General features: G+C 45.6%; 1 protein-coding gene across 3 annotated transcripts; it reads right to left on the reverse strand.

Annotated features, from left to right (window-relative positions):
- Positions 1-27,094, reverse strand: LOC132406516 (protein crumbs homolog 3-like). 3 transcript variants are annotated; one of them, XM_059992296.1, is made up of 4 exons: positions 26,903-27,094; positions 18,971-19,319; positions 5,741-5,790; positions 1-2,839 (listed from the first exon to the last, which is right to left on the reverse strand). In XM_059992296.1, exons 2-4 carry the CDS (start codon positions 19,038-19,040, stop codon positions 2,645-2,647), a joined length of 315 nt encoding a protein of 104 aa, XP_059848279.1. In that variant the 5' UTR covers positions 19,041-19,319; positions 26,903-27,094; the 3' UTR covers positions 1-2,644. The 3 variants fall into 3 exon arrangements, with proteins under 3 accessions (XP_059848279.1, XP_059848281.1, XP_059848280.1); XM_059992298.1 differs by lacking the exon at positions 26,903-27,094 and adding an exon at positions 26,617-26,784; XM_059992297.1 differs by lacking the exon at positions 26,903-27,094 and adding an exon at positions 21,562-21,699.

The following is a 27,094-nucleotide window of genomic DNA, read 5'->3' on the forward strand; positions in this document are numbered from 1 at the left end:
TCCTCCATGGAAAACCTACCTCAGTCCTCCAAAATCTCCCCAACTCAATCCAAGTGCAGTATTACCAAAGCATGCAGCCCCAGTTAAAGGAGTAAGCCTGGACTTTCACTGGTTTCTGAACTAGTTAATTCTGTGCCATATAGTTCTGTACCTGTATCAAAGACATTCCAAATGAGACAGTACATTTATTCTAGACTCCGCGGCACTGAAATCTCTGATGGGAAATGATGAGGAAGACTTAAATGTAGTGACTCAGTATTCTGAAGACCAGATATGGTATAAGATTATGGATTAAGTGTCTGGAAAATGGTATGAATTGACAAGAACCTCATTTGTCAATGCAGACGATGAAATAAACTTGCCTTCTCAGAATAAAGATTATTTGACTGCCTCTTTAAATTGGAAGTTAAATACACAGAGATACAAAGGAGTGCAAATTCAAGATCAATTAGTAAATAAGAAAATAAGATATAGGGACAGAGTTAGGCCATTTGGCCCATCAAGTCTGCTCCACCATTTTGTCATGGCTGATCCTACCTTTTCTCCATATCCCTTCATGTCCTGACTAATCAATCCATCAAAACATTAATTACTTTCAGAGGCTTAAAATTCCCCAAGATTTTGCCTACATATAAAAAGATACAACAGCACAATTGGGGAGGACTATTCAGTTGTCTTAACCCGAATTGTGAATGGTTCTCTTCCTGCTGCCGATGCTGAACCTGACCGCTCCCGCCAACGTTTCCTTCTGTTTCAGGTATCCAGCAGCTTAGCTCTTTGATTCAAATGCATCTAGGATCAATTATGTGGTGGCCTTGTGGATATTTAACCTGGTTTTAAGTTCCCCAGCATCCAAAGCAAGCACCAATTTTATGTGTTCAGCCACACATTCTGCTCCACTTCAGGAGTAGAGTTTTTAAAACCATAGTAATTGTTAGCACATAACTTCCATCTTTTGTATCACAATCCACAAAATTAACTGACATCCTATTTTATAGCACACACATCAATTATTCAGGTGAAGCTAACTTAGTGCATCAAGATAACTAGACCTAGATTTTGGCCCGTTAATGGTCAACACTTCAGTTGAATTCATGACATTGAGTTAAATATTCAATGCTCTAATCAAGTTGCTGTAAATTTGTCCTAGACACAATCCCTGCTGAGAAGGTTAATGACCATGTTTACAGAACACAGTTCTATTATTCATTTAAACAATCAATCATAGAGAAAAAGTCAAAGACAATAAGTGATTTTCTAGATAAAGTGCACACTAGTAATGACAATACAGATTATGTAGTTTCTGATTTTTATAGAAAAAATGAGAAGTCAAAATACTATTACAAGAATGTCTTAATCTCAGTGTGATTGCTGCGTGTGTTGGCTAAACATCCTTTGGCCCTGATAGAACCTAATTCAGTGTCTACGTAACAGCAATTAGCTTCCTACCAAGAGGAGATTTAACTTTGCATTTCACTTTACATGTTACTGGAAGCTGTGATCGAGAGAAATTGTTCTGCTGTTGCCTTTGTGGAATTTAGTTTAGTTCCCTTTCAATATATAAAATATTTGTTTAATGCAAGGTAGCTGCATCAAAGTCAGCAATAGGAAAATGTGTTTATAAATTTCCCATGAAAGCACTAGATAAATATGTGCAATGCCCATTGATCTCCAAATTCTTTGCTTATATTCCTTCTTCACTCACCAATGGACGTCAAGTGTACAACAATCTTCACCTTAGAGGATGCACTTGATTAAAAAGCCTATTAGTGTCCGCAGAGCAGCAAATCTGTGCAGCAAGGTATGAGTGAAGCCAGCACCGCTCAAGAGCTGGTGCATCCTGAAGTTAATTACACTACATTAATACTGAACCTACCAAAACACAATGGGCCAAACCAGAGAATCCAGCAGTTTCCAGTACTAGGGTCCTTCAAAAAAAAATTAAAATTACATGGGCATCGAGGAAAAGGTGGTCCTTTGTGAAATGACCAATGTAACTGAGATCTACAACTTTCTACCAGGAAGAATTAGCTCCTTGACACAACTTAACAATATGAAGAGTGCCTCGTATGGGAAGAAATAGATTAATGGATGAAATTAATATTAGTGAGACTAACAAATGTTACTTCTGGCTGCCGAGTGCCAACTCTCAATTCACTGCACTGCTGTTTCTGCTGTAGGGAAGATGCTCCATTGGTTCTAGGTCTATTTCTAATTCATGGTATACTACACAGACCCAGATACAATGCAGCCTAGCCCCCTCGTCCAAAGATATTTTGGAAACGCTTTCAACCATTCCCGCCCCCCCCCCCCACAAATCGATCATAACCCTCACCTCTCGTTATCACAGCACCCACACACAACAGTCCACAAGTTGTCACTTGTAGTTGGGACACCAAGAGCTGCAGGGTAGGGGAACTGCATCATTCCAGTCACAACCAAAAGGTATTAGGGTCAAGCAGAAATGGCAACAACTGATCAGATCCCGCTGACCCACAAAAGAGCAATGTATAAAAAGGAGAAAGGTCATCGAATCTGTCTTGTAATTAATGGCATTCCCAAAAGAAACAAGTAACGTTGCTAGACTTTCACTCCAATGATCTCAACAACAGTTCTCGTGATATCTTCTGCGGCGAGGGCTTGGCTAGATGAGTCGCTCCTCGGGTGGCAGCTTCAGCCCATGGTTGATCTGTGTCCGTGCTCCAATCTGCTCCTGTTGGCTTGGGTTGTATGTACCCTCTTCCCTGCGCTTCCCCTTCACCTTTATGATAACTACAGTAAGGATGATCGCAATGAGCAGAACACCCCCGATCACACAAGGAGCCACGATGGCAGCGATCTGTTAGAATCCAGAATGAGCACAGGTCAGTGAAGAACTTGCCCCTCACAAAGCCCCTATCCCAACATCACCAAGCCCAACATTTCTCAGTTACCTCCCTGTCATATAACCATATAACAATCACAGCACGGAAACAGGCCATCTTGGCCCTCCTAGTCCGTGCCGAACCCTTAATCTCACCTAGTCCCACCTACCCGCACTCAGCCCATAACCCTCCACTCCTTTCCTGTCCATATACCTATCCAATTTTACCTTAAATGACACAACTGAACTGGCCTCTACTACTTCTACAGGAAGCTCATTCCACACAGCTATCACTCTCTGAGTAAAGAAATACCCCCTCGTGTTTCCCTTAAACTTCTGCCCCCTAACTCTCAAATCATGTCCTCTAGTTTGAATCTCCCCTACTCTCAATGGAAACAGCCTGTTCACGTCAACTCTATCTATCCCTCTCAAAATTTTAAATACCTCGATCAAATCCCCCCTCAACCTTCTACGCTCCAATGAATAGAGACCTAACTTGTTCAACCTTTCTCTGTAACTTAATTGCTGAAACCCAGGTAACATCCTAGTAAATCGTCTCTGCACTCTCTCTAATTTATTGATATCTTTCCTATAATCCGGTGACCAGAACTGCACACAATATTCCAAATTTGGCCTTACCAATGCCTTGTACAACTTTAGCATTACATCCCAACTTCTGTACTCAATGCTTTGATTTATAAAGGCCAGCGTTCCAAAAGCCCTCTTCACCACCCTATCTACATGAGACTCCACTTTCAGGGAACTATGCACAGTTATTCCTAGATCTCTCTGTTCCTCTGCATTCCTCAATGCCCTACCATTTACTCTGTATGTTCTATTTGGATTATTCCTGCCAAAATGTAGAACCTCACACTTCTCAGCATTAAACTCCATCTGCCAACGTTCAGCCCATTCTTCTAACCGGCATAAATCTCCCTGCAAGCTTTGAAAATCCACCTCATTATCCACAACACCTCCTACCTTAGTATCATCGGCATACTTACTAATCCAATTTACCACCCCATCATCCAGATCATTTATGTATATTACAAACAACATTGGGCCCAAAACAGATCCCTGAGGCACCCCGCTAGTCACCGGCCTCCATCCCAATAAACAATTATCCACCACTACTCTCTGGCATCTCCCATCTAGCCACTGTTGAATCCATTTTATTACTCCAGCATTAATACCTAATGACTGAACCTTCTTAACTAACCTTCCATGTGGAACTTTGTCACTGTATACTGTTGCCTCTTGCTTATCCATATTCCCCGGCAAAAAGCAAGCACCACATATTCACACTCCCCAGCTTTAACCTCCAGTGACTCCTCCTCAAGCATTCACCCCCTGTTGCCTCTGTTGTCTTTGGAGTGCTTCTCTACCGAATTTCAACAGTACAGAAAAAGGTATGGAACTCCAACAGGGTTGGGGTAACATTACACGTAGCTGATCCCCAGCCACCCCTCCATACCCCAAGGCAGGACAGGAACCCACAGTGCCAGAATTAACAAGGAGCCACTGAAGGAGCTTATGGGGTGTTAGCCTTCATGAGTTGATGGATAGAGTTTAAGAGTTGCGGGGTAATGATGCAGCTCTATAAAACCCTGGTTAGGCCACACTTGGAGTACTGTGTCCATTTCTGGTCACCTCACTATAGGAAGGATGTGGAAGCATTGGAAAGGGTGCAGAGGAGATTTACCAGGATGCTACCTAGTTTAGAGAGTATGCATTATGATCAGAGATTAAGGGAGCTAGGGCCTTACTCTCTGGAGAGAAGGAGGATGAGAGGAGACATGACAGAGGTATACAAGATATTAATAGGAATAGATAGAGTGGACCGCCAGCGCCTCTTCCCCAGGGCACCACTGCTCAGTACAAGAGGACATGGCTTTAAAGTAAAGGGTGGGAAGTTCAAGGGGGATATTAGAGGAAGTTTTTCACTCAGAGAGTGGTTGGTGCGTGGAATGCACTGCCTGAGTCAGTGGTGGAGGCAGATACACTAGTGAAATTTAAGAGACTACCAGACAGGTATATGGAGGAATTTAAGGTGGGGGGTTATATGGGAGGCAGGGTTTAAGAGTCGGCACAACATTGTGGGACGAAGGGCCTGTACTGTGCTGTATTGTTCTATGTTCTATGAAGGCCCAAGCTGAACTTCTTCAGCTGGTCTAGCCCAAAATTACAAGTTCAACGCATACCAGGCACAAGGTTGATAATTTCTCTGAACCTCCTAGTTCAGCCCAGGCAACCCTGTCAGTTTTCCTCAGAAGGGTTTACACTCTTGCAGCATTCATCTGAAATCAGTATTGGAAACATCCTGACAAAGGGTGGCATGGTGGCGAAGTGGTTAGCACAATGCTTTACAGTTCTCAGCGACCCATGTTCAATTCCTGTCACGGCCTGTAAAGTGTTTGTGCGTTCTCCCTGTGACCACCTGGGTTTCCTCCCACAACCCAAAGACGTACCGGTTGGTAGGTTAATTGGTCATTGTAAATTGACCCATGATTAGGTTAGGGTTAAATCGGGTTTTGCTGGCCAGCACGGCTCAAAGGCCAGAATGCCAGTCACAATGAATAAATAAATAGACCACTGGAGGCTGGAAGGTGTTCACAAACACCAGTCTCACCATTCTTGTAGTAAAGTAAACAATTCTCAGTGGCATCAAGTGACTCAGAGACCACCAGCTGGTTGAGAAGTGATGGGCCTTCTTTATCTGAAGGCACACAAACAAAACTTGCAAACAGGAAGAGGTGACTGAACTCTGACTGGCCTTGGTAAATGCCCAACCTTTACTCAATGATGCAAGGCTGAAGCCATTCACACACAAGGCAGTGTCAAGCGCGAAGAGTACCAAGTGAATAGAGGGAGACTTACCGGTGTTTCAGATTTCACTGGTGTTGTGGCATTTGAAGTCGTGGTGTTTGCTGTCGTGAAAAATTAAAAGATTTTTATTTTAAAAATACAAATGTAATATCAAGCAAAGAAAGTATTAAGACCTTAAGATATTGGAGCAGAATTAGGCCATTTGGCACATCAGTCTGCCCCACCATTTTCCCTCTCAGTCCCAATCTCCTGCCTTCTCCTGGTAACTTTTCATGCCCTGACTAATCAAGAATCTATCAACCTCTGCCTTAAATATACCCAGTGACTTGGCCTCCACAGCTGCTTGTGGCAACAAATTCCACATATTCACCACTCTCTGGGTACAAAAATTCCTCACCTGCTTTCTAACGTACATCCCTCTATTCTGAGGCTGTGCCCTTTGGTCCTAGACTCCACCACCATAGCAAACATCCTCTCTACATTCACTCTATCAAAGCTTTTCAACATTCGATGGGTTTCAATCAGATATCCCCCTCATTCTTCTGAATTCCAGTCAGTACAGGCCTAGAGACATCAAACGTTCCTCATATGGTAAACCCTCTATTCCCAAAATCATCCTTGTGAGCCTTCTCTGAACCCTTTCTCAGATAAAGGGCCCAAAACTGCTCACAATACACCGTAGGACCTCAGCAGTTCCTCATGCAGCCTCAACATTACATCCTTACTTTTATCTTCCAGTCCTCTCAAAATGAATGCTAACATCGCATTTTGCCTTGCTCACCACCCAAAATGAAAATTACCAAAGCTCCTAATGCTGAAAATCTGAAATAAAAATGGAAAGTGATGAAATTCTCGGCCATCAGGTGGCAATTGTTCAGAGAGTAACTGAGTGAATGATTTAATTCTTTAACTCTTTGCACAGATGATTAGCTAAGGATTTACAGCAGTTTCCTTTATTATATTAGAGGCCCATCAGAACCATGCAGCCTTCCAGGGGAACAAATCCATCACCCACATGAACTGGTGGGGGGGGGGGGGGTGGTAAAAGGTACTCCTGATGCTGGAAATCTAGAGCAATGCACACAATGTGCTGGAGGAGCTCAGCAGGTCAAGCAGCATCTATTGATGGGAATAAACAGCCGACATTTCAGGCTGAAACCCTTCAACAGGACACTGTACACTTGTAGATAGCGAGATAAATTTGGGGAGCTAGAGGCTACAGGATACTCTTACCCACTTTCACAGCCACAATGTTACTCACACTTAAAGATCAACAATTGACTCTCCACCTACAGATATTCACAGAAAAAGTCCCAAAGCTGACTTTTCAGCACAAAAATATTCCCCAATCCCACTCTGGAAAGGTCTGGCTCAATTTTTGGAATTTAGATTCCCCCAGTATACAGAAATAACAACAGCCATCTCTTCAGTTAATCATTAATATCACAAAGTTAAAATACCCCAGATCGTTCCAAATTCTAGAAAATTAAACTCAGTCCAATCTCTCCTTGTAATGTGGCCATTAAGAGTACAGTCAATCACCTTGGTAAACTTACCCCTCACTCAAGCCAGCATCATTCTTTTCGGGGGTTTAACCTGAAACATCAACAATTCCTCCCCACACCCACTATACACAGACACGGTTTAACCTGCTGAAAGCTTCCTGTGGATTGTTAGTCATCAATGCTTGCAGTGCTCCAGGGTAAAAGTGTGCAAACATCACCAATATCCTGTTCCTACATGTGAGACGGATCATTTGACACTAAGTGCAAAGGGCCTCACGCCTCCTCGGCTGGGAGACTTCAGGTTGACGGAAAGTGCAGCCCGTTCCAGCTGTTGCAGTGGGTGCAGATGCTTCAGAGTTGCGACACCCTGCCCTTGTTGGAAGAAAGGAAATTAGGGTTGCCATAGCCTCTGCATTGGGTCACTGAACCACCAGAGTTGTGTCGGTGATGAGGATATTTGCTTATAAAATGCTGAAAGACAACCATTGATCCCAATAAAATGGCCAATACAGAGGAGAAGCAAGCTCTGGGAAGTTTATTCGACAAGGGACCACTCGGGTCTGTTTACTGACTTTTTTACTTTATTTTATTGTCACAAAACAATTGATACCAGAACGTACAATCATCACAGCGATATTTGATTCTGTCCTTCGTGCTCCCTGGAGTACAAATCAAAGTAAATATAATAAAAATTTAAATTATAAATCATAATTAAAAAATAGAAAAGGGAAAGTAAGGTAGTGCAAGTCAGGTCCAGACATTTGGATATTTGGAAGGTACGGCCCAGATCCGGGTCAGGATCCATTCAGCAGTCTTATCACAGTTGGAAGGAAGCTGTTCCCAAATCTGGCTGTACGATTCTTCAAGCTCCTGAACCTTCTTCCGGAGGGAAGAGGGACAAAAAGTGTGTTGGCTGGGTGGGTCTTGTCCTTGATTATCCTGGCAGCACTGCTCTGACAGTGTGTGGTGTAAAGTGAGTCCAAGGATGGAAGATTGGTTTGTGTGATGTGCTGGGCTATGTTCACGATCTTCTGTAGCTTCTTCCAGTCTTGGACAGGACAACTTCCATACCAGGTTGTGATGCACCCTAGAAGAATGCTTTCTACGGTGCACCTATAAAAATTAATCAGGGTTTTAGGGGACAGGCCAAATTTCTTCAGCTTTCTCAGGAAGCAAAGGCGCTGGTGGGCCTTCTTGGCAGTGGACTCTGCTTGGTTAGACCAAGTCAGGTCATTTGTGATATTCACCCCAAGGAACTTATAGCTTTTGACCTATTCCACCTGCGCACCACCAATGTAGATGGGGTCATGCGGTCCGCTACTCCTTCTGAAGTCAACAACCAATTCCTTTGTCTTGCTGACATTGAGAGATTGGTTATTGTCTTCGCACCATGCCACCAAGTTCTTAATTTCCTCTCTGTACTCTGACTCATCATTACCCAAGATACGGCCTGCAATTGTGGTGTCATCAACAAACTTATATATTGAGTTTGATGAAAACTTGGCTACACAATCATGGGTGTACAGTTAGTACAGCAGGGGGCTGAGTACACAGTCTTGTGGGGCACCAGTGCTCAGAGTGATTGTAGAGGAGAGCTTGTCCCCTATTTTAACAGCCTGGGTCCTGTCTGTGAGGAAGCTGAAGATCCAACTGTAGATCTGAGTGCTAAGACCCAGGTTCTCAAATGTGAGGTCCAGTATAGATTGAGAGACTGCTTCATCAAGCATCTTCGTACCATTTGCCACAAAATGGGGCATTTCCTGGTGGCCACCCACTTCAATTCAACACCCTATTCCCAATGTCAGCCCTTGGCCTCCTCTCCTGTCACAACGAGGCCACTGTCACATTGGAGGAGTTGCTCCTCGTATTCCATCTGGGTAGCTGCCAACCTGATGGCATGAACATTGATTTCTCTAATACCCGGTAATTTCTTCCCCCTCCCTATTCTCTCTTTTTCTATTCCCCATTCTGGCTCCCCTCTTACCTTTTCTCTTCTCCTATCTACCCTCACTCCCTCTGGTTCCCTTCTTCCTTTTCTCTCTCCCATGGTCCACTGTATTCTCCTACCATCCCTTGACTTCCCAGCTTCTCATTTCATCACCCCCTCCCCGAGCTTCCCCTTCACCTGGTATCACCCATCACCACCCCCCGAGCTTGTTATTCGGGCTTCTTCCCTTTCCTTTCCTTTCCAGTCCTGATGAAGGGTCTCGGACCAAAACATCAACTCTTTATTCCCCTCAGTAGATGTTGCCTGAAGTGCAACATATTCAACGCTGGAGACACTCAGCACAGGTCGCTTCTGTGTCCCTACACATTACAAGGCCGGTATGAGTGCCAAATTCTCCGCTGTGCCCCTCAGTCGATGAAGAGTCTAATGAATATTACGAGGCGGCAGGGCAAAACTCAGGCTTTGCAAGGCCGAAGGTGACATGACAAACACCAGTTGCATGCCACATCTAAAGCAAGGATGACAGCCAAGACATGGTGCTATGGTAGCTAAAACACCTTGAAGATCATTCCAGTATTGCACAACTCAGTTTTATTGATTGTATGCCATTCATTAACATCACAAAACAGTAAATACAGGTCTACAGCATGGCTTCACAACCTTTTTAATCCATGGACTCCTATCACTAACAGAGGGGCCTGTGGACCCTTGGTCTACAGTGAGCATTGAACAAGTCAGTCTGGTCTGCTTCATAAACACAATCACAGAGGAGAGAATAATGCCCCTCTAAACAAGGCTTCTTCTCAGTTTTAGTCCTTTAACTCTCCTTTCCTCCTTCGCCCCTCTATTTCACAGGAGCACCACGGTAGCGTGGTTAGCACGACACTTTACAGTTCCAGTTCCCACCACTGCCTGTGAGGAGTTTGTACATTCTCCCCGTAACCGCATGGGCTTCCTCCAGGTGTTCCGGTTTCCTCCCACATTCCAAAGAGACATGCCGGTTGGGAGGTTAATTGGCGATTGTAAACTGTCCCGTGATTAGGCTGGGGTTAAATCGGAGATTGCTGGGTGGCACGGGTCAAAGGGGCAGACGGGCCTACTCCGAGCTGTATCGCAATCAATCAAAATCTTTTTCCATTCTATTCTCTCAGCAGCCTCCTGCCTCATCGACATCAGGTGGGCCCAAGGTTTATGAATGAAAAATCCTCTCAATCGGCGCACAACAGCAGCCTGTCTTTGACCACTTGTGCCTTCATGTGGGGTGTAGAATAAACAGCACAGGAACCGGCCCTTCAGCCCACAATGTTGTGCCAAACAAGCTAAAGAGCAAATCAAAAACACCCAAACACTAATCCCTCCTCCCTGCACCATGTCCCTCCATCTTCCTTATATCCATACCAGGCTTTTAAACATCCTTTAAAAGCCTCTAATGTATATGCCTCCATCACCACACCAGACAGCGCATTCCAGGCATCCACCAGTCTCTGAGTAAAACACCTACCCCTCACATCCCTCTCAAACCTACCCCCTCTCATCTCCAATGCGCTCTGTTATTAGGCATTTCAACCCCAGGAAACAGATATTCTCTGCCAGTTCTATCTATGCCTTTCATAATCTTGTAAACCTCTACCAGATCTCTCAGCCACCGCTGCTCCAGAGAAAACAACCCAAGTTTATCCAGCCTCTCATGATAGCACGCACCCTCTAAACCAGGCAGCATCCTGGTAAACCCCTTCTGCTCCCTCTCCAAAGCCTCAACATCCTTCCTATAGTGAGGTGACCAGAACTGTATTCAATACTCCAGATGTGGCCTAACCAGAGTTTCATAAAGTGCAACATAACTTCCTGATTTTTGAACTCAGTGTCTCAACTAATGAAAGCAAACATTCCATCTGCCTTCTTAACCACAGTATCGACCTGTGTAACCACTTCCAAGGAGCAATGAACTTGGCTCCCAAGATCTCTCTGCTCAGCAACACTGTGCTGTATTGTGTCTTCTTGCATTTGCCCTACCAAGGTGCAAGCACCCATATACCATGAACTATCTCACACACACCCAGAACAAACAGCAATCCACTGCACCTCTTGCTGACTGCTCCATTTGGTAGTTACTGTTGTTGCTGAGAGCCGTCGAGTCATTGTCGACTCAGCAACCCAAAGGATAGTGTATTTGTCCGTAGGGTTTTCGTGGCAAGATACCAAACTAGATTGCCAGGCTTTTCTTCTGCTGGGACCCGGCCGGATTCGAACTCCAGACCATCTGCTTTCAAGCTCTGCGCTGGTGCCACTACACCACCGCCAGCAACATAACCATCACCAAACAACTGCAAATTTCTCTTGGCAGTTAATCACCTCCTCTTCAGTCATCAGCTCTACTACATTAACATCTGCCTTTACAAAGTGAGAGGATTTGGAGATCTTTGCCTTAAATTACTTTGGACGCATCAGAGGTTAACTGTGAATTACAACAGATCTCACAATCTACTTCCTACCTACTGTCAACCTGCAAGCACTTTATTCTGTGCTGTCATTGTTCCATTTTGTGCTACCTCAATGCACTGTTGTAATGAGTTGATCTGTAGGATGACATGCAAGACAAGTTTTTAACTCCGAACCTCGGTACATTTGTCAATAATAAACGATTAAAGCTCTCCCTGTGCGGGAGTGCCAGACTGTGGGAGAATCAAGGAGGAGTCGACAGGCGTGGGAGTCGGAGATACAGCACAGGAACGGCCCCCGTGACTCAGAGTCCTCACCAACCATTCATTTACGCAAATCCTGCATTCATCTCAATCTTTTTATTCATTGAAAATCATTACACAGTACAGACCCTTCAGCCCACAATGTTGTGCCAACCTTATAACCTACTCTAAAATCAATCTAACCCTTCCCTCCAACAAATCCCTCCATTTTTATATCATCCATGTGCCTAAGAGTTTCTTAAATTTTCTCTAATGTATCTGACTCTACCACTACCCCGGCAGGGTGTTATTCTCTCTGTAACAAACTTACCTCTGACACCCCTGCATACTTTCCTCCAATCACCTTAAAGTTATACCCCAGGGAGGGGGCGAGGGAGAGGGAAATGGATCAAAGTACAGAGCTCAGGGTACCCTATTGAATGGTAAAGCAGGCTCAAGGTAACAAGTGAATTCACAGGTACAGGTACAATTTCTAGAATTGAGGTTTGATTGGGATGGACTGCAGTCTCCAGAACCCCTAACAGCTCAGATGAGTGGAAATACTTGTGGAACTGCAGACAGGGGTTCAGTCCTCCAGGTTACACATTGCTGCTCCCGCCCCACACCTCCCAACGAGCAAGAACAGAGTTTCACTTCCATCCCAGCAGCCATCAACTATCTAATTGCTGTCACTTCAACAAAGTGAAACTATAGCTTAAATCCCAGCAATACATGCAAAATGCTGGAGGAACTCAGCAGGCCAGGCAGCATCTGGAAAAGAGTACATTCAATGTTTCGGGCCGAGACCCTTCATCAGGACTGGAGAAAAGTAAAGATGAGGGGTCAGAGTTAGAAGGTGGGGAAGGGGAGGAAGAAACACAAGGTGATAGATGAAACCAGGAGGAGGGGGGAGGGGTGAAGTAAAGAGCAGGGAAGCTGATTGGTGATGGAGATACAAGGCTAGAGAAGGGGGGATCTGGTAGGACAGAAGGCCATGGAAGAAAGAAAGAGGCAGGAGCAGCAGAGAGAGGTGATGGGCAGGAATGGAGATAGGGTGAGAGGGAAAAGGGAATGGGGAGCGGGGAGGAGGTGGGGGCCATTACCAGAAGTTCAAGAAATGGATGTTTCCCGTGTGGCCTCATTGTGGCAGAAGGGGAAGCCAATGGCAGCAGTGAGAAGAGAGCATGGCCTGGGTGGTGAGTGTCCTTGCTGATGGATGCTGCTTTCCTGCGACAGCGGTTCATGTAAATGTGCTCCCACACTTCCACCTGCTTTGCAACAAAACACCCATTTTGGCATGAAACATTATCCATTTCTCACTCCACAGATGCTGGCTGACCTACTGAGTATTTCTGCTGTTTCCTGTTTTTATTTCAGATTTGCAGCTGCTGCACTTTTTAGCTTGCATTTCCAAAGCAGGGTCAGAGGTGGGATTTTGTTGATAACTGCTCTACGGACAGTGGGTTTCCAAAGCCTCCAGTAATGAAGTCCACCCTCCGTACAACAAGATCTGAACAATGTGTAGGCACGTTCTGCTAATGAACAAGTAGGGTTATGAGCCATGTAGGAGGCAGGCATTAGAGTCATAGAAAAGAACAGCACGGAAACAGACCCTCTGGTCCATCTAGTCTGTACTGAACCATTTACTCCCATCAACCTAATCCGGGACCATAGCTCTCCATGATGAGGAGTAGATCAAGATTGGTCATGGAATAGATTTATATAGGACAGCCTAAGTAACATCTGTGCCACACATCCCCACATCTCCCTTGGCAGAGACTCTTCTCACTGCTCCTTGACTTTCAGTGGCTAGGAGTCAGTACTGACCGAAAACATCATTTGGACAGAATAATGTCCAGCATTGTGGCCAGAAGCAGAGCATCTGAAAGTCAAGGTCAGGTTTATTGTCATAGGCATGAGTGCATCTGCACAGGAAGCAATGAGAAACTTTTCGTAGCTCTGGAGGCGGGCTGATTCGAGGCTGGTGCTGCCGCTGATGTGTTGCGGGAGAACAAGGAAGATCGGAAGCAGGGGGCTCACTGTTGGCTGTGTGTCCAGAGGTACAGAACTCAGAAAAAGCGATGCAACAGACTTTTAACTACATAAATCAGCGAGTTGCTTTGTCATGTCTCCCCTCTCGCTGTGAAACGGGGACAATTCATCTTCCCTTATCAGGGAGAGAGAGCCTATGGTATGTCGAATATCGGGTGAATGAGTGGTCTTTGGGATGCTGCAAGTCTGTGTCTTTATTGACGCTTTGCTCACGCTTGAGTGCTCTGTGGGGGGCGCCGATGCTTTTTTGCTGGTGGGGGAGCGGGGGGGAGGGCTGTTGCTTTTCTGCTGCTTGTGTGTGGGAGGAGGGGAGCTGGGGGGGGGCTTTGGGGTTCCAACACTTAACTGTCATTCATTCTTTGGGGCACTTGTTTTCACGGATGGTTGCGAAGAAAAAGAATTTCATGATGCATATTGTGTACATTTCTCTGACATTAAATATACCTTTGAACCTTGCTACAGCATCACAGGTACATTGCATCAAATAAGCCGCATTCACAAGAAAAAAAAACTAAAACATGATCTTTACAAGAAAGAACACACTAGAACAGAAGAGGTCAATGGCGGAGCAATGGTCAGTTGTGCATGTTAGTCCAAGAACTGAGTAGTTGAAGGGAAGGAACCATCCTCAAACCAGATGTTGTGGTAGTTGTAAGAAGATGCCACAGCCCAGATGGTGAGGATCTTTGATGGCAACCACCAGCATGTTAGTTACTTCCAATTTTCCCATTCGTCTTTCGGGGTGCTTACTAGAATACTTTCCATTTGCTTGGAGAATTGGGCGCTGGTGTGATTAGCAGGGATGAAGGTTGAGCTTATTCCGGCTGCTCCGGGAGCAGATCTGGAACTCAGCCTGGTTCGGAATGCCATTGGCTTGCTTCTATTGTTTACGTGATTTATGTGTTTCTCCCCCTTTCTCTGTGCAGTGGTTTGTGTTCTTTTTAAAAATTGGGTTATTTGGGTTTCTTGCTTTGTGGCTGCCTGTAAGCAGACAATTGTCAAGGTGTATAATTTATACAGTCTTTGATAATAAAAGTGCTTTGATAGCACAGACAGCTCGACACAATCAGCGACGAGGCAGCCCTCTTCAACCCAGTTCAATAGCCTGAACATTCACTGCCCCTCCATTAACTCACAGTGGCTCCCGTAAACATTACAACAGTCACTCGCTCAGACTACCTCACCCCATAACAAGCAGCAAGCACGTGCTCTTCAGTGCCAAGTCACTGCCCTGAGGAACTGCAGTCGTGCTTTAAGCTTCTATTTGTCAGCCATACATCGAAACACAATGAAATGTGTCATTTTGCATCAACGATCAACACAGCCCGAGGATCGTGTCGCCTCGCTTCTAGTGCGAGCAGGCCTACTCTAACCCCATGTCTTTGGAAATCCACGAACAGGCTTCAGACGGGCAGCTCAGAGTGAAAGAGGATGGCACAGTGACGTAGCAGTGAGCACCACACTCTACAGTACCAGTGACCCGGGTCCATTTCCTGCCACTGCCTGTAAAGAGCTTGTGCGCTCTCCCTGTGACCTCGCGGGTTTTGTGAGTCTGCTCAGGTTTCCTCCCACAGTCCAGTTGGTCATTGTAAATTGTCCCATGATTAGGCTAGGATTAAGTCAGGGGATAGCTGGGCAGTGTGGCTCGAAGGGTCGGAAGGCCTACTCTGTGCTGAATGTCAATATATTCAAACACCTGTTCAAAGTTCTAGGAGATGATAATGCCACATGTTAATCCTCTCCGGACCTTGTGGCGCATCGGGGGGCAAGCTTAACACTTCTTTAGCATTTTATCTGTTTCTTTTGAAGCCAAGTTGCTAGCTCGCTGCTCAACCCAACAAGGAGCCGGCTGGATTCGAACCTGAGACCACTCGCCTCGAAGTCCGGTGCTGATGCCGCCATACCACTGGCCGACTAATACACCACACAGGTCACATTCAACAACTCAAAATGGATTGTGTAAGCTAGTTAACAACCTGATTTATCTATCATTTAGGAAAATCTTATGAAATGTGGCAAAATATTTCCTCCTCTCTTCCCCCAGACTCTGCTCCCTCCTGTCCTGAACTTGTTGACTCACTACAGCAGTTCCACATCAGGAGTCGCCTCTGCATGTACACTTTGTACACTGGGGTTAATTATTTGCTGAAACTCACAGCTCTGCCAAGCTTCTTCATGCAACAGCACGCGAGAGAGATCCGAAGCAACATGGACTCCTCCCTTTTGCAATAAGACTGGCCTGGATTTCTATAGCACCCTTCAATCCTTTTTAAGGAAATTCTGCAGTTCTCAATAGCTAATGAAGAAATTTATAGGCAAGCCACAATTGTAGTGTAAACAATAAGAAGGACAAGATCAGCTTGTGATTATTTTTAGGTTTCTGGGATGCTGTTTCGGGGAAAACAGAGCTGCTTCCTTTAAACCAATGGTCATTCACATCACTTGAGAGCATGGACAAGGTCTTAGTTTAACATCAGATTCAAAGGCAGCCCACCTGACAGTGTGGCACCCCCAGACACACAGCCCGTGCTCCAGCCTCCCGAACGAAAGCTCAGCCCACAGGCATCAGCCTCCGCAAGGAAAGAGTGAGACGCAGTCCATTCCAGTCACCAGTCAGATAAATCCTACTCCTCCATCTCCACTGAGATAGAACATAGTGCCACACAGGCACTTTGGCCCACTGTGTTGTGCCAAACTTTTAATCTACTTCAAGGTCAATAAAATACTTTTCTCCTACAAAACACTCCATTTTTCTTTCATCCATGAGCCCAAGTCTCTTCAATGTCCCTGATGTATCTGCCTCTACCAGCACTCCTTACAGCATGTTCCATGCACTCACCACTCTGTGTAATAACTACCTCTGACATCCCCTGACAATTTCTTCCAATCACCTTAAAATCATATCCCCTTGTGTTAGCCATTTCCACCCTGGGGAAAAAGGAGCTAGCTATCCACTTGATCTATGCCTCTTATCTCATGCACAATTATCAAGTCACTTCTCATCTTCTTGCACTCCAAAGAGAAAACTCCAAGCCCCCTCAACTTTTCCTCAGAAGATACGTTCTCTTATCCAGGTGGTGTCCTGGAAAGTCTCCTCTAAACTTGCAGCTCCTTCCCAAAATGAGACAAACAAAACCGAACACAATGGTCTAAGTGTGGTCTAAGCAGGGTTTTATAGCACTGCAACTTTGCTCCATGGATCTTGAACTCAGTCCTCTAACGAAGACAAGCACATCATACATCTTCTTCACCACCCCGGCAACTTGCAGTCCACATCCATATATCCATCAAAGTTATCGAGTGACATTGGGCGATCTATGGAGCCCACCTAAAGACCCCTTTGTTCCTCCGCACTAAGAATCCCACCATTAACTTTGTACTATTCAGCTTTGATGTTCTAAAGTGAATCACTTCATATTTTTCCAGGTTGAACACCATCTGCTTCAGCTCTGCATCCGCACACTGATCTATTGTAGCCTACAAATCCTTCTACACTATCCACAACACCAACCTTTGTGTCATCTATCATCCTGGGGAGGCATGGTAGCGCAGTGGTTAGCACAACGCTTTACAGCATCAGCGACCCAGGTTCAATTCCCGCTGCTGTCTGTAAGGAGTTTGTACTTTCTCCTTGCAACTGCATGGGTTTCCTCCCACAGTCCGACGATGCATCAGTTGTAATTGGTTATTGTAAAATGTCCTGTAATTAGTCTAGAGTTAAATCAGGGCCATGCTCACCGTCCCTAATCAGGTTACGCTTCTCCAAATGCTTGCAATTCCTTTCTCTAAGAATCTTCTCCGGTATGCCTATCACTGGTTAAGACTCAGTGATCTACAATTCCCAGGGTTATCCCAATTCCTTGAACAAAGGAATAACACTTGGCACCCTCCAATCTTCCAGTACTGCTCTCGTTGTCAGCGAGGACACAAAGATCACCTCCGATGGGGAGTTCAAGTTCAGGTTTATGGTCGTTCAACCAGACACATGCATACGGCTACATGAAACATCGTTCCTCTGGGTGCAAGGTGCAAAACACAGTTGATACAGTCACAAGCAGCATGATTAGTTACAATCCAGCACACAAAGTCACAAAACCAAGTGCCAGAGTGGCGTGGCCTGGACATTGACGAGTTGATAAAGTGCGAGGTGCATGTTTATACAAGCCTATAATGATACTGGCACCATCATAATAAAACAAGCAGTCATACAAATACGTGAAACAGCTGCAATAAAACTATAAAAGTGACCGATGCAAGATGAGAGGGTGCCTGTGAGTTAGGGAGGGTGGAAGGTGGGTTGGTGGAGGGTAAGCAGGGCACTGAGACAGGGTGTACATGTGTGCTTGCCATGTGGTTGGAAGTAATGTCCATCTGAGATAGAGAGAGCTGGGGGAAGTCTCTCAGGGGTCGATGATTTAATGGTAAATCCTGGTTTCAGGACCCTGCAGCGAAGCCTGTTGTCCGGGAGGTGGGTGTCATTGAGTGCTCTCAATGGGAGACTGAAGATAACCAAGGTGAGCCTTAATTGGCTGAATATTCTGCTCATCGTTGACCTTTCAATGTTTGGGGCCACCACTCTGGATGACCAAAATGTTTGCCGGGTCTGCGCAGTTGTGACCCATGACATTCAAGCTACTCATTCACTCAATCAATCACTTCACTTCATCCTCAACGAATGGCCTCACAGGCTGGCAGCACCTTGAACCTATTCCCTGGGTCAAAAAGTATAAACTTCTCTTACAGGCCAACGGAACATGTCAGACCTACAGAATAATGGAGCAATTCCGAGGAGGAACCAAAGGTAATCTTGCTCACCTTCTACCAACCTGGTCCTCATGTGATACAACAATGGAGCATTGATAAATCACTACCAACAAGTCAGTGATGTACTCAGAAGTGAGAGGCAGAAACCATCAGTGGTAGCTCTAAAATAGTTGTTCCACCCAATTCCCAGATACAAATATCCAGTAGATCAGAGTAGATCCCAATGTCCCCATTCCCTTTTAAAAATGAGTTTCGGGCTGTTCCCTTTCACCTCCTCCCTCCCCTTCCCAATATCCCAAACTCCAAAGGAGAGGAGCCCATTAACACTAACCTGCAAAGCTCTTGCCAAATGTTGCTACACCCAGCAGAGCAAGAACTAGAAGACGTTGCAACTGTTCCATCGCTGTTGCGGACAACTCCTGTCGCGCGGCCCCTCGGTGTTAGTAACACTTGGCTCAGCCGGTCCTGAACATCACAGATCCCAGCAGTCCAAAGTTGTAGGCCACCTCAAGAGCTCTGGCCTGGTCTGGCCGAATGTGAGCTGATCCACGCAAATCTTGTCCAGGTGTGGTACTGGCACAAGGGATTCCAGTAATTATCACAACGATACGCAGTATATTCAAATCTCCCTTGGGAAAGCTGATGCAAGTCGTACAAAATTCCTCATAGCTGGGTTTCCTCTGCGATTCAAAAATCACATCACAATCAGGTTTATTAACACTGTCATGAGATTTGTTATTTTGTAGCAGCAGCACGGTACGAAAACAGAATTATCATGGACTACAAAATAAGTAGTGCGTTAAAAGGAATGAGGTAGTGTTAGGAGATTCAATGACAGAGAGGAAGAATTTGTTCCTAAATGGCTGAGTGCAGTTCTCCCGCTTCTTCCATCATTGAATATGCATGCAATATCCTGGAACCCCTAATAATCAGAACTAGCCTGTCCCTAGATCAGAGATATTGCATTAATTGACCTCCAAAGTCCTCCACAACCAAGTACATAGGAGTGGGGATTTGGTGAGGACTGAAACGGAGGCAACCACAATCCCACTCGCATACAGATGAGTCAATTATTTTACATATACAGCTGAAGGAACATAGAATATAAGGACTTAGAACCAATAATAGGGCTGCCTGTCCCCTCAAGCCCATCCAAGGCTAATCTACCCCAAGCTTCAGCTCCAGTGCCAGTTCTCCCACAGCTCTCCATTTCCTGATCTTTCAAAAATATATCTACTCCACCTTAAAATACCCCAGCGACCTCCAGTGTAGCGAATGCCAAAGAGCCACCAATATTGGCGAGAAGTCACACCTCTAGTCCCCTGTAACTTTGCCCTTCATGACCACCTGAGGAACGTGGAAACATTGACATTACCATGACTCCTCAGTATCTTCTCTTCCAATAAGCTCACCTCTTGCTTCCCTAAACTGCGAAGAATACAGACTTAGCGTTTTTTAAGCTGATTTTGAGAGGATCACCGTCTGATCTCATGAATTAGTCAAGCAAATTTCTTCCAGTCTGCCTCCAAAGCTAGCAAAAGGGGACCAAACTTGCTCACTGAACTTACTAATGCCCTGTGCCATTGTGACAATACTTGCACATTTCTAATCTCCAATCCCTTCAATATTAACGTCAATATGTTATTTGACTTCTAAACTGCCAGCTGCACTTGCCCCCAACTTCGTGTTTCATGCACAATCACATCAGGATTCCTTGGAATTTTGTTCATTGGCATTCTCTGCCTCTTTACATAACATCCTGTATTTTCATTTCTCTTCACAGGCGTAATGGTTAGTGCAAAGCTCTACTGCGCCAACGATCACCGATCCCTCCACTGCCGACAAGGAGCTTGCACGCTCTCCTCAGACTGCATGGGTTTCCTCCGAGTGCTCTGGTTTCCTCCCACGCTCCAAAGACATACAGTTAGGGTTAGTAAGTGGGCAAGTTTCGTTGGCACCGGGTGCATAGCGATGCCTGTGGGCTGCCATCAGTAGTCTTTGGACTGTGTCAGTCGATGATGCAGACAACACATTTCACTGTATGTTTTGATGCACATGTGACAAATATATTGTCACATGTGACAATAAAGCTAATAAAATGATTAAAATAAATGCCAAAGTGCATGGTCACATTAAACTCTATCTGCCAAGTCTATCCTGTTGTGGGGTCTCAATATTGGCAGAGCATTCTACCTCTCACCACCCAGTGTCATCACAACACACACAAAATGCTGATGGAACACAGCAGGCCTGGCCAGCATTTTGTGTGTGTTGTTTGAATTTCCAGCATCTGCAGATTTCCCAGTGCCATCAGCAGCCTTGTGCATCTTACACTCTGACCCCTGCTCCAGATCATTAATGAAGACTGGGAGTCAAGAACTGATCCTTAGGACACTCTTGTGTTACATCCATCCAGCGAAAGAAATCCATCTCTTCTCCCCATCTACTGATCTCAGTCCACGGTAACACATTATTAACTAGGCACTTCTCTCAAGCACCAGCCTTCTACATGGAAGCTTCTTCAATGCCCTCTGAAAATTCAAATTACAGATACCAAGACACGCAGAAACTCCACAACTACATCAACAGGTTCCCCCCCTCGCTCTCTGCTTATTATCTAAGCAAAGTTGTCAAACATGACTTTTCTTTCACCAACACGAGGTACAGCAGATGCTGGAAATCTAGAGCAATACACACAATGTGCCGGAGGAGGTCAGCAGGTCCAGCAGCGTCTGCGGATGGGAATAAACAGTCGATGTCTCAGACCAGGACTCTTCATCTTTCACAAATCACATTGACTTGGTCAGAGATGCAATCAAGTTTACTATCACTGACCTATGTCATGAAATTTGTAGTTTTCTGGCAGTAGAGTGCAAGACATAAAAACAATTACAAATGACAAAATATTAAATAAATAAAGACCTAAATAGAGAGGTAGTGTTCATGGACAATTCAGAAATCTGATGGCGCAGGGGAAGAAGCTTTTCCTAAAATGTCGAGTGTGCGTCTTCAGGCTCTTGTATCTCCTCCCTGATGATAGTGCTGAGAAGACAGCATGTCCTGGGTGACAAGGGTCTTTAATTACAGTTCGATTGCTTTAAGCATCTACAAATGACTGGCTATTTCTTCCTTTGTTATGGATTCTATTATCTTGCTATCAGGTATTAAACCTAAAGAACGTTTCAAGATTTCCACTCTGCTGGATCCACCTGAAGTTCAGTAAGAAGAAAATGAGCATATGCTAAAAATCCAAACACCAGAACTAATGATGAGGCTTCTTATTCCAGAACTAATGAGATGACTGTCTTCTTCAAAGAAAGGGGCTTTCCTTCCTAATCCACACCTCTTCCATTTCATGCATATCTGCCCTCACCCACCTCCTCCCGCCACCCCACCAAGGATAGGGTTCCTCTTGTCCTCACCCACTACTCAATCAGCCTCTGCATCCAGCACATAATTTTCCGTAAGTTCTACCATCTCCAACGGGATCCCTCCACCAAGCACATTTTTCACTCTCCGCTTTCCACAGAGATCACAACTTCTTTGTCCGTTTGTCCCTCCCTCTCCTGGTACTTATCCTCACAAATGGAACGAATGCCACACCTGCCCCTACACCTCCTCCATCATTATTACTCAGGACCCCACACTGCTCTTCCAGAGGAGCAGAAACTTCACCTGTGAGACTGTTGGGGTCACCTGCTGTATCTGGTGCTCCCAGTCTTGCCTCCTGTTTATCAGTGAGACCCGATGTAACTTGGGAGACCACTTCACCGAGCACTTACGCTCCATTAACTTGAAAAAGTGGGATCTCTCAGTACCTGTCATTTCAATTCTACTTCCCATTCCGACACGTCAGGCCATGGCCTCCTCTACCGTCACGATGAGGCCACGCTCAGGTTGGAGGAGCAACACCTTGCATTCCATCCGGATAGCCTCCAACCTGATGACATGAACATTGATTTCTCAAACTCCTGGTAACTGGACAATCCTCTTTTCTCCTTCACCATTCCCATTTCCCTACTTGCCTATCTCCTCCCTCTTCCCTTTCTTTTCCATGATCTTCTACCCTCTCCTATCATATTCCCCCTTCTCCAGCCCTTTATCTATTTCACCTATCAAGTTCCCAGCTTTTTACTTTGGCCCCTCTTCTCCCTCAGTTTCAAAGCTTGCAGGGAGATTTATGCCGGTTAGAAGAATGGGCTGAATGTTGGCAGATGGAGTTTAATGCTGGGAAGTGTGAGGTTCTACATTTTGGCAGGAATAATCCAAATAGAACATACAGGGTAAATGGTAGGGCATTGAGGAATGCAGAGGAACAGAGAGATCTAGGAATAACAGTGCATAGTTCCCTGAAGGTGGAGTTTCATGTAGATAGGGTGGTGAAGAAGGCTTTTGGAACGCTGGCCTTTATAAATCAAAGCATTGAGTACAGACGTTGGAATGTAATGTTAAAATGGTACAAGGCATTGGTAAGGCCAAATTTGGAATATTGTGTGCAGTTCTGGTCACCGAATTATAGGAAAGATATCAATAAATTAGAGAGAGTGCAGAGACGATTTACTAGGATGTTACCTGGGTTTCAGCACTTAAGTTACAGAGAAAGGTTGAACAAGTTAGGTCTCTATTCATTGGAGTGTAGAAGGTTGAGGGGGGATTTGATCGAGGTATTTAAAATTTTGAGAGGGATAGATAGAGTTGACGTGAACAGGCTATTTCCATTGAGAGTAGGGGAGATTCAAACGAGAGGACACGATTTGAGAGGGGGCAGAAGTTTAAGGGAAACACGAGGGGGTATTTCTTTACTCAGAGAGTGATAGCTGTGTGGAATGAGCTTCCTGTAGAAGTAGTAGAGGCCAGTTCAGTTGTGTCATTTAAGGTAAAATTGGATAGGTATATGGACAGGAAAGGAGTGGAGGATTATGGGCTGAGTGCGGGTAGGTGGGACTAGGTGAGATTAAGAGTTCGGCACGGACTAGGAGGGTCTAGATGGCCTGTTTCTGTGCTGTGATTGTTATATGGTTATCTCCTGTCACCTTGCGTTTCTTCCTCCCCTTCCCCCCCTTCCCCCCCCCCCACCTTCTTGCTCTAACTACTCATCTTTCCTTCCCCCCCCGTCCTGATGAAGGGTCTCGGCCCGAAACCCCGACAGTTTACTCTCTTCCATAGATGCTGCCCGTCTTGCTGAGTTCTTCCAGCATTCTGTGTGCATTGCTCTGGAGTTCCAGCATCTGCAGATTCTCTCGTGTCCATATACTAATGGTGTTACAATCTTCGCAGCCACTTCCTTTAAAACCCTTGCCTTGGGCCATCAGGTCCTGATGACTTGTCCTCCATTAATCCCATTCAATTTTCCTGTACCTCACCCCTCACATTACGAATTAACAAGTTGTTCCATGCTATTTTGAATTAGTCTACCCGCCAAATCTTGGCTTGTTGCAGCCCCGTCCACCACGAAAATGTATACAGATTATGGGTTTATTTGCTACCTCCTGCCACGAATACCCTAATCTCATTCTCCAGAGATCCCACATGTACCTTAGCCACCCTCTTATTACACATCCAGTTCTCCCTCATAATTTACTTCCTTGTTTTCAGCCTCTTGGTTCTTTTAAAAACTCCCATTCCTCGGGTACATTGTGTTCTGGATTTTAATGCAATATTGATGGTCTTAAACTGTTACTCTGGTGATAGCAGTCCAGAAGTAAACACCTTGGCCTGGATACCATGGAAATTTATCTTACTCTTCTCTGCTACTTACTGCCCTTTATGCTGCTGCCGTTAAGGACAACAATGAAAGTCCTCCTTCTGTTTGTCCGTACCATCACACACAGGTGCAAGATCCGTCATTACTGTTTCCACAAGAATTTGTTTGACCAGTCAGGGTTGTTAGCCCCTGAGCTGAACCTGGAGGATCGTTAGACCGCTCTTGGTCTGGCCTCTACCCTTTGACCTGTTCGGCATGGGTGACCCCACCAAGGCCCTGACTCCAGCCAACATCGCTCTCTGGGACATTGAGGCACACAAGTCTCCAAACCCTATGACAAGGCTGTGGTCCTCTTGGAGGCTTCTTTGGAACATGGCAGTGGTAAATCTCAGGAATTCTCTACCAAACAGCAGTGCTTCAGGTAGATTTTTGTTTTGAAAGGTCGTTACCTTGAAGATTACATGGATCTGGCACAGAGAAATAGCCGAGTGGCCTACATCTGCTCCTATTTTCTTGTGTTCTTGGGAGCCTGCAGATGACTCAGCGGTGTTCAAAAGTATATATCACACTCATTAATAAAGCTAAATTAACATTAGTCACACAGTACTGTGCAAAAGCCTTAGGCACCCACTTTTTAAATGATTTCAGATGGTACGGCCTCCATAGAGCCCCGATCTCAACATCATCAGGGCTGTCTGAGGTAACCTGGAGACAGAAGCAAGCAAGACAGCCAAAGTCTGCAGAAGATCTGTGGCAAGTTCTCCAAGATGCTTGGAACAACCTACCAGCTGATTTTCTTATAAAACTGCATGACAGTGTACCTAAGAGAACTGATGCCGCTTTAAAGGCAAAGGGTGGTCAGACCAAATATTGATTTGATTTAGTTTTCACTGCTTACTGCTCATTATTGTATTTTTTGATACTCAGAAACTTCTCATTTCATTATTTTTGAAAGCATCTTCGTGTTACAGATTTTTTTTACATGTGCCTAAGATTTTAGCAGAGTGCTGCCCTATTACTAAATTCCTCATCTCCATATATCTTACAAAAGAACCACAACCTTGTCATTGTTTGGAGGCCTGTACTCCAGTGACCCAGAGAGCTATGCTGGTAGGAATCAGGGCTTTGTGCTGCTTTGACCCTTGGTAGGGTCACCCATGCCAAACAGGTCAAAGGTTAGAGGCGAGACTAGGAGTGGTCTAGTGACCCTTGGGTACCAGAGGTTCAGCTCAGGGCTAACAACTCCAACTGGTCAAACGAAAATGTTATGGAAACAGCAATGAAGACACCTTCTACATCTGAGTGGCCAAGGGTAGACAGAGCTGGAGGACCTGCATTGCTGCCCTAATAATATCTTTTCTCCATTTCACTGATTAACCTCCAGTATAGAAGATACCAGGTCACAGATTCCCCTCCCTCCTCAAGATTTTACAACAAAACAGGCCCTTCAGCCCACAACGGCCATGCTGACCCTCTGCACTGAACCCATGTACCAGCTTCCAGAGCCTTGGCGATTCAAAGTGCTTCGACACTCAAAACACTGAAAAGGACCACAGTTTCACCACTCTCCCAGGCCATGCATTCCAAATCGCAACCACCATCAGGAGGAAAATGGCAACGAGAGGGTCTGCAGGTGCTGGCTATCTAGAGCAACACACGAAACGTTGGAGGACATCAGCAAATCGGGCAGCATCGATTGAGAGTCCACGTTTTGTGCCGAAACCTTTCACCAGCACTGGAAAGGAAGGGGACCAGGTCCGAATGGGGAGGAGTACAAGCTGGCAGGTGATCGGCCAGAGCTTCCCTGCCCAGTCCCGGTGAATGGTCTTGACCGGAAACTGTTCCACAAACAAGAGGAAATCAAAGCAACGCACACAAAAATGCTGGAGGAACTCAGCAGGCCAGGCAGCCTCTCTGGAGAGTGTTAAACAATCCTGATGAAGGGCCTCGGCCCGAAACGTCGACTGTTTATTCTCTTCCATAGATGCTGCCAGGTCCGCTGAGTTCCTCCAGCATTTTGCGCGAGTTGGTGGAAAAAAACTTATTCAGCTCCCCTCTGAAACTTTCCCCAAACTTCCCCCTCCCACTCCCCGTATCTTCATATACCATTACAGCTTCCCCATCCTCCCAAGAGTGCAGAACCCCCGAAGTGTAGCAGAGTTGGCCTGAGACACACTCACTAACGTTACTGTCCGCTGGCGGAGGCACTGTATGCGCGCACACACAGGTTACCTGAAGACCCGTCTCCCCGCCCTACACCCACACTCACTCACCGCCGGCTATCAAATGGACATCCCTGCAGACAGGTACGCCAAGTTCTCGGACACAGACGGGTCCACTTTAAGGGAGGGCAGATTTAATAATTAACTCACAACCACGTCACGGTATCAATTCTATTTTCAAGAACGATTTGCTACTTTACAAGGAAATAGCAGAAAGTTTGCGGAGACCGACAACATTTGAAAGGGGGGGGGGGATCGAGACCAACTGCGAGGTTCCCCGTGGCGGTGCGACTCGCCCCGCTCCCACGGTCATTCCCACTCGCCGGACGAAACTCACCTACAGGAAACCGCTCAACGTAAACTTTGCTCCCTTTCTCCCCGAACACCTTTGCCGAGGTTCGGAATCTGCGGCGAAACTTTAATTTGCCCGGACTTGTTCCCACCTCCGCGGAATATTTCCGATTACAACACCTGTAACCTGATAAAGCCGACCCGGGGAGTTGGCTCACCACGGCCGGAAGTGCCGTGT

Source organism: Hypanus sabinus, chromosome 16, assembly GCF_030144855.1.
Source record: "Hypanus sabinus isolate sHypSab1 chromosome 16, sHypSab1.hap1, whole genome shotgun sequence".
NCBI lineage: Eukaryota > Metazoa > Chordata > Chondrichthyes > Myliobatiformes > Dasyatidae > Hypanus > Hypanus sabinus.